This window comes from Nelumbo nucifera, chromosome 4, assembly GCF_055504915.1.
Source record: "Nelumbo nucifera cultivar China Antique chromosome 4, China Antique-T2T, whole genome shotgun sequence".
In the NCBI taxonomy this organism is placed as follows: Eukaryota; Viridiplantae; Streptophyta; class Magnoliopsida; order Proteales; family Nelumbonaceae; genus Nelumbo; species Nelumbo nucifera.
Window position 1 is genome coordinate 23,674,679 of NC_142652.1, and position 16,465 is coordinate 23,691,143.

At 39.2% G+C, this 16,465-nt stretch overlaps 1 protein-coding gene across 2 annotated transcripts; it reads left to right on the top strand.

Annotated features, from left to right (window-relative positions):
- The first annotated feature begins 4,230 nt into the window (after positions 1-4,230).
- Positions 4,231-14,820, top strand: LOC104603097 (proline-rich receptor-like protein kinase PERK8). Of its 2 annotated transcripts, XR_736156.3 has the most exons (9): positions 4,231-6,452; positions 6,843-7,253; positions 7,337-7,423; positions 10,421-10,491; positions 10,590-10,666; positions 10,816-10,963; positions 13,844-14,005; positions 14,138-14,561; positions 14,647-14,820. XR_736156.3 is itself a non-coding variant. In XM_010267044.3 (8 exons), exons 1-8 carry the CDS (start codon positions 5,477-5,479, stop codon positions 14,318-14,320), a joined length of 2,115 nt encoding a protein of 704 aa, XP_010265346.1. In that variant the 5' UTR covers positions 4,231-5,476; the 3' UTR covers positions 14,321-14,631. The 2 variants fall into 2 exon arrangements, 1 of the variants encoding a protein (XP_010265346.1); XM_010267044.3 differs by lacking the exon at positions 14,647-14,820 and having other exon boundaries at positions 14,138-14,631.
- The last annotated feature ends 1,645 nt before the right edge of the window (positions 14,821-16,465 follow it).

Here is a 16,465-nt window from a genome sequence, read left to right on the forward strand (position 1 = left end):
CATGCATATTTACATACACACAGAGATAAATGTATATATATATATATATATATATATATATATATATATATATATATATATTTGCATAAATACATTTATAAATGTATAATTTTAGAGTGGGTTAATTAACCAACCCGAGTCCAACCCGAATGCATCAAATTATAGGACAGGCTAGACTTGGGTTGGAAAAGTCGGACTTGACCTTGGGCTCCGACCTTAAGCCCAAATTTTAAGGCTAGGCCTGGGTTGACCATAAACCTGGTCCAACCCGCCCGGCTTACCACCCTAGTCAGAATGGAGTTAATCTGGCTAAACAGGCATTGGATATGTATATGTTTCTAGATCCAAGCCTGGACTATATGTTCATGTATGCATATAATTTATGAATTTGAGCGGAGTATTTTGTGTTTCTGAAGGGAAAAAAAGCATAAAATGGGATCCAAACCAAGTATAATTTGGATCTACCCATCGATGATTGAACCCGAAAGTGGCCCATGTTGAAATATGATTCCTCTTGGAAGCTCCAAACTTGTTTAGAACGGATACAATGGGAATGGGGAAAAGATATCTCAGACCCAACACCCTATTGCAGCCTTATAATTCAGACAACCAAGCAGATCGGTGAATAATTGAGTTGGCTACTTGGCTACACTTGCACAGAGGCCCTACCATTCTCCTTGGGAGGTTCATGAACATGATTGTAGTGAATCCCAGACCTGTTTTCTTGCAAACAGATGGGGATTTCATGTTAAATTAACTCAAGAAAATAAATGGTTGGGAGAGGAGAGAGGGCATTTCACATTTACTTTGCTAAGAGGGTTCTTTGACCAAAGACTGTTGAGGAAGTTATTTTGTTGTTCTGACCAGTCTGTTGAGGGTTGTTGAAGTTGTGAATAGATGCTCAGTTTAAATCATTTAAATGCCAGAGAAGGAGGCTCTAGGGAAGACAAAAATGCCGATTCATTGGTTGTCAAGTTGGTCATAAGGCATCCCTAATAATGGGAGGCATGGGTCGTTCAATCTGCGGAAAGGCAGGCTCCACACTCCACACTTACCAGTGGGCCTGTGTGCACCTTGCTACTAACCCCACTAATCCATTAATTAGGTCTGGAGTAACAGTTGTACAGTATCACACCCCCACAGGGATGAGAGAGAGAGAGAGAATGCTTCAGTTGTTGTCTTCCAAACCTTAAACAGCTATTGCTGGTTTGGTATTAGGGTCGAAAAGTAAGGCTGACAGTATATACAAAACATAATACTTGAAGGGTTTTCACCAAATAAACTCCCCTACTCCTGAGTTTTGATAAATACCACTTGATTCGTTATCTCTTTTATGATACCATTGATTGGTTAAAGGAAAGTTTTTTCTGGTATCATAGTCTAACAAAAAATATAAACTTATATTTTTACTTTATAGATATAATATAAGAAAGTTTTCTTAGCCGCGCCTCTGTTATCTATTCTTGAAACTCGATGCTTAATTAATGGCTAGCTACCTTTTTTTCTATTGAAAGTTAAACTGTTGCATCAATTAGGGGAAAATCAATTGTTGAAGCAGTTAAGGGGGGAAAACTCTTGCTCCCCAGCTTTTCTTTTGAGTTTTGATAGCTACTTGTTAGTCAGCTTGGTAAAATATTCTAGGCAATCCGGGATTCTGAATTGAACTTTTATAAAAATTTGCATGGTCAACTTCCATTAGCAAAACTAAACTGCAACAACTTTCTTGATTCTAAAAGTTTTTTCTCTTAATTCCTTTCAAAACAATTTGAAAATGCAAAGAAAAGTTCTAAATGGGTAGATGGAGCCCACCACCATGTGTCATTTTATACTTTTGTTCTTCTTGCTAATCAATGTAACAAAGAAAACAAACAGTCACCTTTTTCTTTTTCTTTTTTTATGTTGCTTAGTTTCTTTCACTTTTTCATATTCTCTAGCTATATTTAAAAGGAGGTTAATGCAAGCTTAAGTTATAGGTCTGAGGCTCAGCTGGGACTGGGAACAAACAGCAGGTGCCCACTTCAATTATTTATCTCCCCATCTAAATTCTGTCATCTGAAGTCATTTTTAAAAGAAGACAAGTTGATCCTATTAGGGCTACCTAGCTTTTTTTTGGCTTATTGCAATTAATCACTTTTGCTTGTCACGTGCGTGCATTATAGAGAGCTAGGAAAAGAAATGGAGCTGCTATCCTCACCCCAAATTCGTCAGAGAGAGAGATTAGGCGGTATTTATTTATTAATACTTAATAGTGAGGGAATTGGAAAGAGAATTTGAAGTACGTCCCAGGGTGGAATTGGAGCAGAGAGTGTTTCCATCAAAACAAACAATCCTCTTTACATGGCTGCCAACCTCACGTGTGTGGGGACACATGGGCCCTGGCTGTGGAAAACATGTGACTTCAGCTTATGTACAAATTTGGTGGCCTTGGCTTGACCTACCCACTTGGATTGGCTCTTGCCAGTTGGCACTTTTGCCCTCTCTCAATTCTCCTTTTTCTTACTACCGGCTAGTAGCTACTAGGGATTGGGCCGATTGGGGTGGTTCTTTCTAGGTAGACGGTCCCCACTCGGTCACTCACAATTTGGGCCCCCATTCACCCGGTAATGGCTTGGTGGGTCCCTCTCTCTCTCTCTCTCTGTCTGTTGAGCATCTTTTCTGAACCATCAGATTGGCATCACTAATGGTCAACCATCCTCATGCAACAAAACAGTCACACATGGAAGATCATGGGCCTCAGGCCTATAATAAGTTTGTTTGATTATATTGGTCAACGGTCAACCATTATATTGGTCAACCATCAGATTGGTATCAGTGTATCACCCTTATCTGGTTGCTAGACAGTGATTAATGTCTATGAACAGACCACTTTTAGATGTTGCCTGCTAAATGCAGACATCCCCACCAACAAAATTCAGTCCACTAACAACTAACATGGTAAAGATAAGTGGATCAAGAAATTCAGAGAACACTCAATTGTATATTCTTGGGTTAATGATCATCCGGTGGCCCACACTTTCATGGGCTACAGCTCTATGATCATTCTTGGGTCAATCTTATCATCTCCAACTCGATCGGATGCTTTGCATTCATCAACAACTTTTGATGATAGGACTATAATTATTGACCCGTAAATCAAACCCGCCTGAATGCACTCGCTCCCCTAGTCCCCTAGTCCACTTTTTTAACAGTTACCGGGTTGGGTAATCCAAAGTCGGTTTGATTCTGATATGCTTCAATAATCAATCCGGTTCGGATTCTCAGTTTCTTTCCATTTGCCTGCTAAATGCAGACTTCCGAACATGCCCTAATGGGCCAGCACTTTTTAATTGTTATCCCAATGCCTGGTTGCAGTTCGACCTGAGCATTATTGGCCCAAGAATCCCTTCTCCAAATGATGGATATTTGGATCTTATGGGTATGGCCATCCCAACCCAGTTGAAAAACTGGTCCCTATTGTCAACCATGGACATTCAATCCAACCCGACCTCAAAACAGACACGGACATGTCAGTGAAGGTGGATTCTTGTGTCGAGTTTCTAAAGGCTACAAAATGGAGCGGGTTGATACAATGAATGTGGATCCACCGTGACACCATCTGATATGACTCAATTGGATTGTTTATTAATAACATTCACTATTTGATTTATTAATAATAATATTCAATATTTAAATCCAGGTTAAAAAAAAAACCCAATGGGTAAAATTAGATTATCCTAAAATCGACGAATCTTGATCGCCGGAGATGAGGGATGGTAGAAGGATAACTGTCGAGGGGTCCGAGCAGTGGAAGAGGGTAACCGTTAAGGACCATTTTCCTGTCCTATATGGATTTGGGTTTTTCTGGTTCCTCAAGATCCTATTCAACGATCACTATTACTAATTAAATGTTGAGCTGAATATTGGCCAAACTGGTCAAAGCATTTACAATCCATTAGATTAGCAAATGGCAATTGTATCTCTTTTCTTTCTTTTGTTTTGGTAATTTTGATTTTATTTTAATTTTTGGTATTGTTTCGTATTGCGACACAGAATCAGAATATGGGACCCACTACCATTCGCCGGGACCACCTACTTGCCACCTGGCATCTGATTTTACGCACCAACGTCAAAGATCGTCACGCGTAGAGGACTCCCTCAAACAAGGTCTGTAGTCCGTAGTCTGTACCAGAAAGGGTAAAACCGCATCATCATGTAATAAATGGATCAACACGGAACAAAGATCACGCGTCGTATTCGGTATCCTTCTTTCTCTGTTGGTCTGCTTCTTTCATTCTGCAAAATTTTTACAGTATTCTCTAATTTATACCCGGAATTTCACAGGCTGTGTTCGCACGTAGCAATTCGAATAATTAGTGAGTCAAGCTCACGACTCTAAACCGAAAAAGTCGGGAAATACGTTCAGAAGAATTACATTAAACTATGAACCCTCAACCTGCGGAGGTGGGTGGGAAATTGGAACCAAGGAAGATCATTTTCGGTTTTTCCTATAAAAACTTGAAAAAATGGATTTTTCATTTCCCCATTTATTTAAATTTAAGCAGATCCTGATTTTGAGAGCGCTGACCATAGGAACAGGAACTTGAACGTCAGGTGTTGCTTTTCTTGACTTTATAGAAATATATTTTGATGAGTTGATGAAGAGGGAAATAGGGCCGAGCAATATCTCTCTGTGTAATGTAAGTATACAATGATGTGATGATGTATATTATATCCGACGCTCTCTCGTTGGGTGGGAAGAAAATTAGCCTGAAGTTGTTCTCACGCTGTCGCGTTTTCTTTTGGACTCCCTCTCTTTTTCGCGTGCCTCCTCTGAGATTTTAACTTTTATTTTGGTGGAGAAGAACTTTGAAGCTTCGTGGGCGTGGGGAAGGACTAACTGGAATTCAAGCTTTCACTCCGTAACCCCTAAGTTCAATTGATTGCGATTTGGGCATGAGAAAACCACTGAACAATTAGGAGATATGCAAGGAAATAGGTAGGAATTTGGGATTTAAGCATGTGGGGTTTTTGTCTTTGCTCATTTTGGTAAGCTGGGTATAATGCATTTGTTCTTGCAAGTTTCTGTAAATTTGGATGAACTCGCTTGTGCTCAGAAAAGTATTTGGTGATCTGAGTTTTCTGTTTTCACTGGAAACGCTCTCGTGATCTGGGTTTTGCAGTTTTGCTTTTCAGTTTCAAAGTCTCTCAGTGACATAGAGTGATTATAGATATGGGGTTTTGATTGGCCAAGTTATTGCCGAGTGAGAGATCTATTATCTAGTGCGGAGATTTGGATTTTGGAAAAGAGAAGGGATTGATCACTGGCTTCAGTTCAGAGGAGACTGCTTCCAATGTTTGAGTTTTTTCTGTAGAGACATTGTGGTTTATGAAGTCCTCGGGAAAGCTTTGAGGTTTGGGTATAATTGATTGTACAATTTCATCTGAGTGGGAATTCTAGGTTTGGATCTTTTGATCATAGAGCGAAATTTCGGTAGAGATGGCGTCACCTGTTTCAAATTCTCCTCCTGCTGCAGTTCCGCCGGCTTCGGCTACTAGCCCACCACCTTCCCCGTCAACGGCTGCGGAATCTCCCTCAGTGACTCGGCCCAATGCCACTCCGGGCTCACCGGTTCCCACAACTCCACCAGTTCAATCCCCTCCCCCGCCTGCTACTACCGTTCCTCCTCCCGCTACACCATCGCCCCCACCGCCAACTCCTACTGCTCCCCCTCCAGCACCGCCACCTTCTCCTCCTGCAGTCTCCCCACCACCGGCTGTGCCTTCATCACCCTCCCCAGTAGTATCCCCTCCACCTCCCGTTGTGGTTCCCTCTCCACCTCCTCCTGCAGGTTCTCCTCCTCCCCCAGTTTCCCCTTTGCCACCTGCAGCATCACCGCCTCCACCTCAAGCAGTCTCACCTTCTCCGCCGCCAGCAGTTGTCTCTCCTCCTCCTCCTCCTCCTCCTTCGGCCACTGTTCCGCCCCCATCGCCCTCCAATTCTCCCCCAACACCGTCGACAGAACCTCCTGCAGGTTCACCTCCACCTCCCCCTCCACCTCGAAGGCATGCACCCCCTCCTCCTGGTTCTCAACCGGCACCTCCACCATCCCCAAAGTCTCCTCCAGCCCCATCGTCACCATCACCCAGTGAGCCACCAGTTGCCACTCCACCACCTCCCTCGCCCCCTTCTTCTTCTTCTTTTTCTCCTCCTCCTCCTCCTCCTCCTCCTCCTAGTAATTCATCTACTCCTCAAAATCCTTCACTTCCCTCACAATCTTCTCCAACTGATCCTACAAATGCATCACACTCCATCTCACCTCGTGCTGTAGTGGCAATTAGTGTTGTAGCAGGCTTTATAGTTCTTGCTCTGATTGGAATAGCCGTCTGGTGTGTAAAGAAGCAAAAGAAGAAAAGTGTTGGATATAATGGTGGCTATATCATGCCTTCGCCAGCAGCCTCTTCCCCGAAGTCGGGTAGTGCTTTAAACATTCAATTGTTCTTTACAAGTATTTATCTTATGGATAACTCAACTGTCATCCAGCCCTTCAAATTTTGGGTGCTTTTATTTAGCTTTTCTTATTAGGTGGCTTAAGTTAGATTCAGTTCAAAATCTGGTGTATAACCATTAGTGGGATAATAACATTGGTATTTGGTGTATAACCATTCTCTCAATATCTGATATCCATACATATACTATCGAATTGGTACATTGTGAATCTTTTTATAATTAAAATAATTAAACAAGAGGTTAGGCAATATTTTCTTGATAAAGCTTTTAAACTTTACTTGAATAGTTTTTTCTTTTTTCTATGCACTTGAAGGCCATGCAATTAAAGTTAACTAGGCCTGCATCTCTTCTTCAGATTCATACATTTTAAAGGCCCATTCTTCAGCTCCACTTGTAGGAAGTGGCTCTAGCAGTGGTTTTATGTATTCACCAACGGAGCCAGGTGGTTTGAGCAATTCAAAGTCATGGTTCACATATTCAGAACTAGTAGAGGCCACAAATGGTTTTTCCCCACATAATCTTTTGGGCGAAGGTGGATTTGGTTGTGTGTACAAAGGTTACCTGCCAGATGGAAGAGAGGTGGCTGTGAAACAGCTCAAGGATGGTGGTGGACAAGGAGAGCGTGAATTCAGAGCTGAAGTTGAAATTATTAGCCGTGTACACCATCGCCATTTGGTTTCACTGGTTGGCTACTGCATATCAGAGAGTCAGAGATTGCTGGTTTATGATTATGTCCCGAACAACACTCTTCATTACCATCTGCATGGTAAGTTGTACTGTTTAGCTTTCTTGAGTTCATTCATGCACAAGAGTTAAACAATCTTCTTTGCTCTGTTCTACATATTGTAGGGGAAGGGAGGCCAGTTATGGAATGGGCGACCAGAATTAAGGTTTCTGCTGGTGCAGCTCGCGGAATTGCTTACCTGCATGAAGACTGTAATTATTTTTCTTGTTGCTTTAAATTTAGTTAGTTTATCTTTTTATTGTATTTTCACCACACTCATTACAGAGATAAAGTGAGCTTACTACATGAATGCACAATAATACCCTGTGGAATTAATCCAACCAACCAGCCAAGCTGAGGCAAGTTATATCCAGCTTCTCTTGCACTGTCAAACCAAGAGCTGAGATTTTAGAATCCTATAAAGTCAACAATTGTAGGCCCAAAAGTGTCATCATCGCCTTATCTATATGGGGTCGGCTACATGATTCCTGCTTTGCCAATCTGTTCCATTTAATCCATATCCACTTTAAATTATTAGTGGTTAAATCATTTCTTACTACTTCTACCCATGTCTGTTTTGGTCTACCCCAAGCTCTTCTAGCCCCTTCAGTGTGTAACAAATCACTTCTTCTAACTAGTGCAATTGGTGGTCTTCTATGAACATGCCCAAACCATCTTAGTCTAGTCTCTCCCATTTTATCACCTATTGGAGCTACTTCTAGGCTCCTACGGATTGCTTAATTTCTAATCCTATCGTTTCTAGTGTTTCCACTCATCCATCTTAGCATTCTACCACATTCATTTTCTGGACATGTTGTTTCTCAACTGCTTAACACTCTGCTCCATACAACATAGCTGGCCTTACAATTATATAGAATTTTCCTTTTAACCCAAGTGATATTTGCCTATCACATAAAATTTCATATGCACCCCTCCATTTTGCCCATCCTACTCTAATTCTTTGGGTAAGATCCTCCTCAATTTAAGAATAGCAACGGGGTGGGGTGGGGCTGGGTTTTGCATGCCTCGTTCTCAACCTTTAACTCAAACACCCTCCACCAAACCCCACCGGGGCTAGAAATCCCAACCCCATCCTTGTCCCCATGGGCAACGAGGATCCCCAAATTTGCCCCATCCCACCCCGGTCATTCCTATTTGCAAATTTATTTATTTATTTATTTGTGAGTTCCAAGCTCCCTTGAAACCTGCCCCAAAGTCCGACTAGTGGTAAAAAAACCCACCCAGACCAGGGTGGGGTGGAGCCCCACAGGGACGGGTCAAATTGCCATCTCTACTCAATCTCTCCCTTGTTATGAATTGTTGAACCAAGGATGGTAGTCTACTCTCTCTCACTCCTAGGCCCAAGAATGTGTGGTCACTAAATAAATGGAGCATACATTGATTATATATACCTATTATTAATTATGTAAAATATAATATAATAAGCAAGACCAGGGAAAAGATTATGTCAGCCCTACTCCTGGTTGTTTTGGCCAGATGAACTCAATAGAGGCTTTGGCCTTTTGGTCATAAGCCCAAAATTGTTATCATGCTTGCTTAAGCATGAGTGTATGACAAACTCGCTCCACTCATTGACAACCTAACTGTAAGGGATGCCAAGAAATCATGTCAGTTGGACATAGCACAAGTATTCTTTACATAAAAGATAGTTCATGGATGTATACAATAAAAAAGCTCAAGAAACTTGAAAATCAAAGTTTTATCACTATGGATATATTCTTTTTTGTTGATTTTTTGGTCATCAGCTTGAAGCATCATTACTATCCTGAAAATTGATATTTTGTCAAATTATAATATGGTGCCCATATGAGGGACAACTAGAACACTTGGTTTTTAGTAAAAGGAACCTTAATATTCCAACATATGAACTTTTTTTAAAGTAGGTAAAGTATTGAATTGTATTAAAAACGAAAGCCAATTATGTCGGCCCATGTACAAGGAGAGCCTGTACATTGGGAATATATAAAAAACCTGAGTAATCACCCAAAAAAGGTCCAGCTTGCTAAAAAGAGATAAGCTGGACACCATGAAAAGCCCTTTGTACACTCAACCAGGAACATAGTAAACCTATAAGATTGTTCTTAGCTGAGTCTAAATCAGAAAATTTGTTGTAAAAAATGCAAAGATTTCCTTCCTTCCATAGAGGCCACAATATGGCAGCTGGAAAAGTCCTCCATAACAATTTCGGAATTTCCCCCCTTCAGTTCAAATCCTTGATTGCTCATCCCTGTAGATGCTGAAAGACTGACTCAAGTGCGCATTGTACAACAAAACAGGACCATGTCATTGCCCACAACTGGTGAGAAAAGCTACAATGAGGTCATTGGAGGATTCAGGCAACTCATTACATAAAGGACACAAAAATACTAGGTAGAGGCATCCCACTTTTGATCAGGTCTGAAGTTAAACATCTGCCAAGAGCTGCAGTCGAAACCAGGAAGGCTATTTTTGATGGGATGTGGGGGCTCCAGATTAAAGCCACAGGGAAATCATTTTCCCTAGACAAGAGGTTATTGTAGAAAGATTTATAAAAAAAAAAGAGGTTATTTGTAGAAAGACTGAGTTGAAAACTTGCCTGAACTCTCCCATGACCAAATTCTTTCATCACCAGTTTGAGGGTTAGGCTTTGTATTTTGAATGAGACATATGAACTTCTTTATGAAGTTATATGTTAGTAATCAGTTACGGAGGCTCTATTCCACATTGCCCCCTGGTATAATTGTTAAAGTCTCTTGGTGTACATACCAAGGACCTGAATCAAATTCTTCCTCCTCCATTCTAATAACTGCAGGCAGGACATTTATGGGTCTGTTACACCTGATACTGCTATTTAGTGATCTGGGTTCCCAGGGATGGCATAAGAGCAAAACGACTTCTGCTAGCATGGTCACCACCCTGTAGTAGAGACTGTCTTCCCAATAAAAAAGAAATTGCTATTTGAATTGTGCCAAAAAAAATCATGGCCCAAGGCTAGAATAAATGCAATGGAATTTATAAATTTTATGGAAACAAAATAAGAAGCAAGTCAACAAGAACAGCACTAGTATTGAGTACTTTACTAGTAGCATCTTGGGGGAAATCCATGTAAAAAATTCCTTAGAAGAATAATTTATGATTTTCTTGTAAGTTCATTTTCATTTGTGACATCTATATGTCCTTTTTACATTGTTCTTTTGTGTATTTTTCAGGTCACCCACGCATTATTCACAGGGATATTAAGTCATCAAACATTCTTTTAGATAATAACTTTGAAGCTCAAGTATGCTTTTTTTTTTTTTTGGCAGACAATATTTCCATCACTTTCCTCTTTGCAAGTGATTCATATTTGTCATATTCTTGTTTTTCTCATATTGACAGGTTTCAGATTTTGGGCTTGCAAAGTTAGCTCTGGACACATACACCCATGTCACTACACGTGTGATGGGAACCTTTGGGTAGGCACTATGTAGCAAACTAGCAATTTATCTTATTATATTATCTTCTTATGGGGCTCTCTACTATGTGTAAGAGTGTTGTATATGAGCATGTATTTTTTCGTTCATGTTTATATGTATGTAACAAGTGGCATTTGTTGCTTTTCCAGATACATGGCACCAGAGTATGCATCAAGTGGCAAATTGACTGAGAAGTCAGATGTGTACTCTTTTGGAGTTGTGCTTCTTGAGCTAATTACTGGTCGCAAACCTGTGGATGCGTCTCAGCCCTTGGGAGATGAGAGTCTAGTTGAATGGGTAAGTTTTGTATACCAAGGGATGGCAACACATTGGGTATGGTGTGAATTGGAAACAATCAGAACTAAATGGATAAAGAAAACACTAAGGCTGTGTTTGGTTGCTTTGCAAATTTATTTGCACTAGTACAAATGCATGGAGTGCAAATGTAATAAATGCAAATTTTTGTTTAATTTTGTTTTGGATTTTATTTTATTCTGCTTCATGTCCTTATTTACTTCATTTGTACTGCAATCAAACAAAATAAGCTAAAATTTGAAACAAAAATAGGTCAGAATTTACACTCAAACCATTTGCACTGCCATGGTTTTGCATCAGTGCAAATTTATTTGCATTGCAACCAAACACAGCCTAAGAAAAAAAAGAGAAGAGGGATAATATAGACAATTTTTTTTCTAATACTCAAACAATTCTGAGCTAGTTTATGTGGGCATTTGCAATTGAAAGCAGACATATACTGTACACTTGTACAAAATATGCTCCAGTAGGGGTGGATGGCTGGATGGTTTACCCCTTTAACCAAACCTCTTATTGTTACAATTTCTACTGTGAACAAATTTTATTTGGAAAAATTTTATATGTTGCTACTTCCATATATTGAGTTTCATATAGTACTCAGGATGAGGAGCATGATTTTAGTTTGATTTTCCATGGACTTGTCCAGCCAAGGTTGTGGCTGTTGCAAAAGTATTACTTGTGTAGTTTTGTTAGATCAATCTTTGTGGTGCCAACCTCACTTAGGTGGATAAGACAGTTGATTCTGATTTTCTTTTTCTTTAATGAATCAAAAACTTCATTTTATTTTTTGCTAATAGATAACAGAAATCTCATTAAAAAACTTTTTATTTTCAAGTATCCTATGTTTTATTTTTTGGGTAGCTCAGACACCCACCCTGTACTTATGGTGTCATGACATTTAGCCCCCCAAACTTTGTTTTGTGACAAAGATTCCCCTGTCCTTCTAGATTCCATCACTTTGTCCCTCATAAGTTAATGGGATAATGATGGAAGTGAAATTACCAAATTACCCCTTCAAGATTTTATGGGCTAATAGAAACAATGTTAAACCTTGCAAAAGTATCCATTGTAAAGAATAGTATTTGAAAATCAACTACTTCTTCAAGGTGTTGGGGATCAACTAGTTGTTCAGTAGCACTTCCATAGAAGGTGCGAGCTGCTACCAGCCTTCTTTAAGGGAAACATGTAAGCAAAAAAAAAATATATATATATATATATATAAGGACAAAGTGGTCTTAAAAAAAATAAGGGTTGTATGGGATTTTAGAAATGTATAAACCTACACATGACAGTCGCATAGGAATATTCCATGTAGTTAAACGACAGAATGATAATGGCAGGGGGGAAGTGCTGAAATCCAGAATAACAGTAGGGTCTTTGTTGCAAAAGAATTGGCATCATATGTGAAAGCGAAACAGAGGGTTAAGTGCATGCTGAAACAAGAAATTTAAAGAACTGGAAGAAGTGTCAATGAAAATATCCGTACTGTACTTCTGTACAGTAGGGTCTTGCACAAGCAGTCCTGAAGAAGGGTCATGACAACATCCTTCAAAGAATCAAGATCTCTCACCTGAAAAATAATCAACACAGCATACTTATGAAGTACAAGGGTCCAGTTCCTTGTCTTACACAATATAAAAGTATTTTTATTAATGAATAACAGAACATTTTATTGATCATGTAAACAAATATGTACAATATTCCTACACCTCTAAGAGAGCATAGTAACTACTGTATCTCCCCAGAAATTTGCTTTACAACTGAACCCAAAAAGGAAAAACTGATTCCTAATCATTCCTTGTTTGCCTAGGGCATCAATCATACAATTAGCCAATCTAGGTACCCACTTGACTTTTACTTGCATACTCCTTGTCAGCCATCTAAACTTAATTTCATTTCCATAGGCCCATGCAGATTTTTCTTTTATTTCTTATTTCTTTCTTTCTTTCTTTCTTTTTTGACCAGTACCCAAGTACTTTTTCACCATTCAATAGACACCCAACCACTATATAAAAGTATTATCAATTTCCAATCAGAAAACCACAAAAAAAAGAATCCTCCAATTATTTTTTTGAAAAGGGAAAATATTGTTTTCTTGTTAATTTTTTGCTAACAGAAATTCTGTATAGTCCTATCATGGAATGGATGTACATGGCATAGGATTGCAATCTCACTTTTTGTTCATAACACAATACCTTTTTAAGAAAAAGTTGTTTTGTCTATGTAGGGTATTTTGCCATCTTAAATTTCTTGTTGCAGCATGCACGTAACCCTCTGTTTTACCTATGATATTTTGCTCCTGTGTGAGCTAAGAAATTATTACCTCATGGAGAACTGCACATTGATACATGGGACACAAATTAAGATAAAACCTAGATCAAGACAACTACATGGAACTGGAAAGGCATCCTGAAAACTGACTAAGAAGGCTTTAATATATATCTACTAGGAAAAGAAAAAACTGATGAGATTGGAAAAGGGGAAATAACTGGAGACAGTGGATAATGAAACGATGCCAATATGCCATCATACTCCAAGATAGAATACCCAACTCTTCAGTAGTATAAATCAAAAGCAGCAGTAGTCCCAAAAGACCATTTCAAGAAGCTATAGCACCTTGATGATACATGTAAACAATAGCTTCCTGAGTTGGGTGTCATTATAAACTGGCTTCAAACCCATATTGAGGCTTGACCTCTTAATTTTTTTCTTATTCATTTCTTTGATGTGGCTCTAAATCACATCTGGTCAGTTCGTCTTTGGTATAGGAGCTTAAAACTTTGTAATGCTGCAAAGCACTAGGATGTTGCATCATGAAAGCGATGGAAGTAGTGGTAACCAAACTGCCTACTTATTTCTCAGGCTCGACCTTTGCTTACACATGCACTTGATAATGAAGAATTTGAAGAGTTGGTAGATCCAAGGCTTGAAAAGAACTATGTGGAAAGTGAAATGTTCAGGATGATTGAAGCAGCTGCAGCATGTGTGCGTCATTCAGCAGCAAAGAGACCTCGAATGAGCCAGGTGATGAATTATCATTTATTCAGTTGACTGAAACCTTTAGTTACTTTATTTTCCTGTTTCTCCTGGTTTTTCTCAAGCATGTGGGGTTGACACTTAAAATTAAAATGGTTAAGGCTTTAATTTGTTTCTCAGGTGGTGAGAACTCTTGACAGTATAGGGGACCCATCAGATCTTAGTAATGGAATGAAACCAGGCCAAAGTGAAATCTTTGACTCTAGAGAACAGTCCAGAGAATTAAGAATGTTTCGGAGGATGGCTTTTGGTAGTCAAGATTACAGTTCAGATTTTTTCAGCCAAAATAGCTGGAGGACTTGAGATTGTTGATTCTGTACAGTGATAGGTGTTTCTGAATTTCCAAGAAGTTAGAAGGCAATTCTTTATTGTGGTAAACTTCATGTAATGTGCAAATTACTCGGCCAAATTTTGATGCTGTCTCGTTGTAATCTCAGACTCGGCCAAAAACAGCATGAAGACCAAGCCTCCTGAGTGAGGTCATTCAACCAGGTTCCTCCAAATTACAAGCCTCTTGTAATGTGCAAATTCAAGCCTCCTGCTTGTAAGGATACACGTTCATCCCTCACTATTTTTTTTCCAGAGCTGCAATAAAAATTTCATTTGTTTACTTCTCCTTTTTCTTTCAGATGCTGGAAGTTGCTTCAATCTGTGGGTATTTCGTTGTTTTCCTTTTTTTAACTCTCTGAGACCAAGTAAAACTGTTCACAGAGAATAGGGCGTTCTTTTGCTTGAAAGTTGGAATCGGAAGAAATATAAAAAATTCAAGGAAGAAAATCTTTAAGGTTACTTTCAATGATAAATGGCTGTATGCGTGCTGTACACATTAAAATTTGAAACCCGTTTTTAGACCTTGGAAGTAGTCATTGATGTGGGAGAAAAAAACACCATTGTCCCCTTCCAGCACTATTCTCAGTCCTGTTCTTTGCCTGTTCATTAAGCAGACATTGAAATGAAACGAGAAGCACGAGTTGGAGCCAAAGATGGTGCATTCTGAATTCATGCAAATACCAAATTAGCAAGGGAAAAAGATCAGAAGCGACAGAAGGGAGTGGGGTGGGGTTTTTGAAAATGAAACCAATGAAAAGAGTATTTAGTGAGAATATATACACTTATTCCTTGTAACATGAAGTGGTTCCTCAAGAAAACTACAGTCCAAAATCCCAATTATTTTTCACTACTGGTAGAATGAATCAGATTCATCTCAAAGGTGGTCAATGTCGTCATTCAATCTCAGATTACCTGATCTCTCTCTCTCTTGGAGGGTATGTAGGGCTGTGTAATTTCGCCCAACAAGCAATGGAGGACCCAAGGAAAGACTTAAGTTTTGTTATACCAGTCTTCCATTCCTTGTTTGGGGAAGAAAGAAAAGTTTTATCTTGTGTTTGAAGCTGGTTTGTCTAATGTGAAATTGTGAATCTATTAAACATAGCTGCCATTTTGCGAGTACACATCTCTGCCCCACAACGTTCCACAGCACATCCATGCCTTGTATTGAGCACATCTTCCAATGATGACATCATTAGGAGTGGTATTATCATCGGGAGATGTTCCCAATACACGGAGATGTACCATGCCACTTTGGAAGGTGGGAGGCAGAGTTGATATCGACTGTGACAAGTTGAAAGGAAACAATGAAATTTGAAGACGAGAGGATGCGTGAAGAACAGAAGAAGTGGAAAAGGAAGGGGCAGGAATTTTTCATTTTTGGGTCGCATGAACCAATAGTCGTAGCCAAATAGCCAATACATACATTCCTTCAGATAACGCATATTCTATTTTGGGTTCTCCACTTCCTCTGTCCGTGTCAACTAATGTGCCCATACTGACATATTCTACCAACATTCTGTGCCCATTCTGAAGCCATGTCTTTCACATCTGGTAAGGGAATTAATACTTGTAGCGCATTTTGTTAAGCTTTTCATTGTTGATGCCATGGAAGTGAATCCAGTTTCTTACTTTTTGATAAGTAAGAAACTGGAGTCACTTGATTTTCTATTGTTAGCATCACTATAAATCGAAGAACAAAGACATTTTCCCCAGATTTCTTCTATTTCCTTACAAATAAACCCATCTTCAAAAGCAAGGTTATAATTCGTGCATGTTAGGTTGCTATCTTCTACGACTTTTATAGCAGAACGCTAGTATTCGATAAAGGACCACTGTTTGTTATCATAAAGCCGGGGTTAAAAGAACTAACTTCCTGTATATACTTTTTGAAATGGGCTGAAGCTTCCTCAGCTTCTTAAAAAATAGGTTTTAAGCATTTCTTAGTACAAAGCAAGCACAAACAAGATATACAATGACAGGAGCTCTTCACTGAATGACAATAGATGCTTCCATGCAATTTAAATTTCAATCATAGTTAATCTATCCAATTTCAAATTCAGCCAAAGAAACTCACAACTCCCTTGACAATTTATATAAGAAATGTATGAATTTATAGAT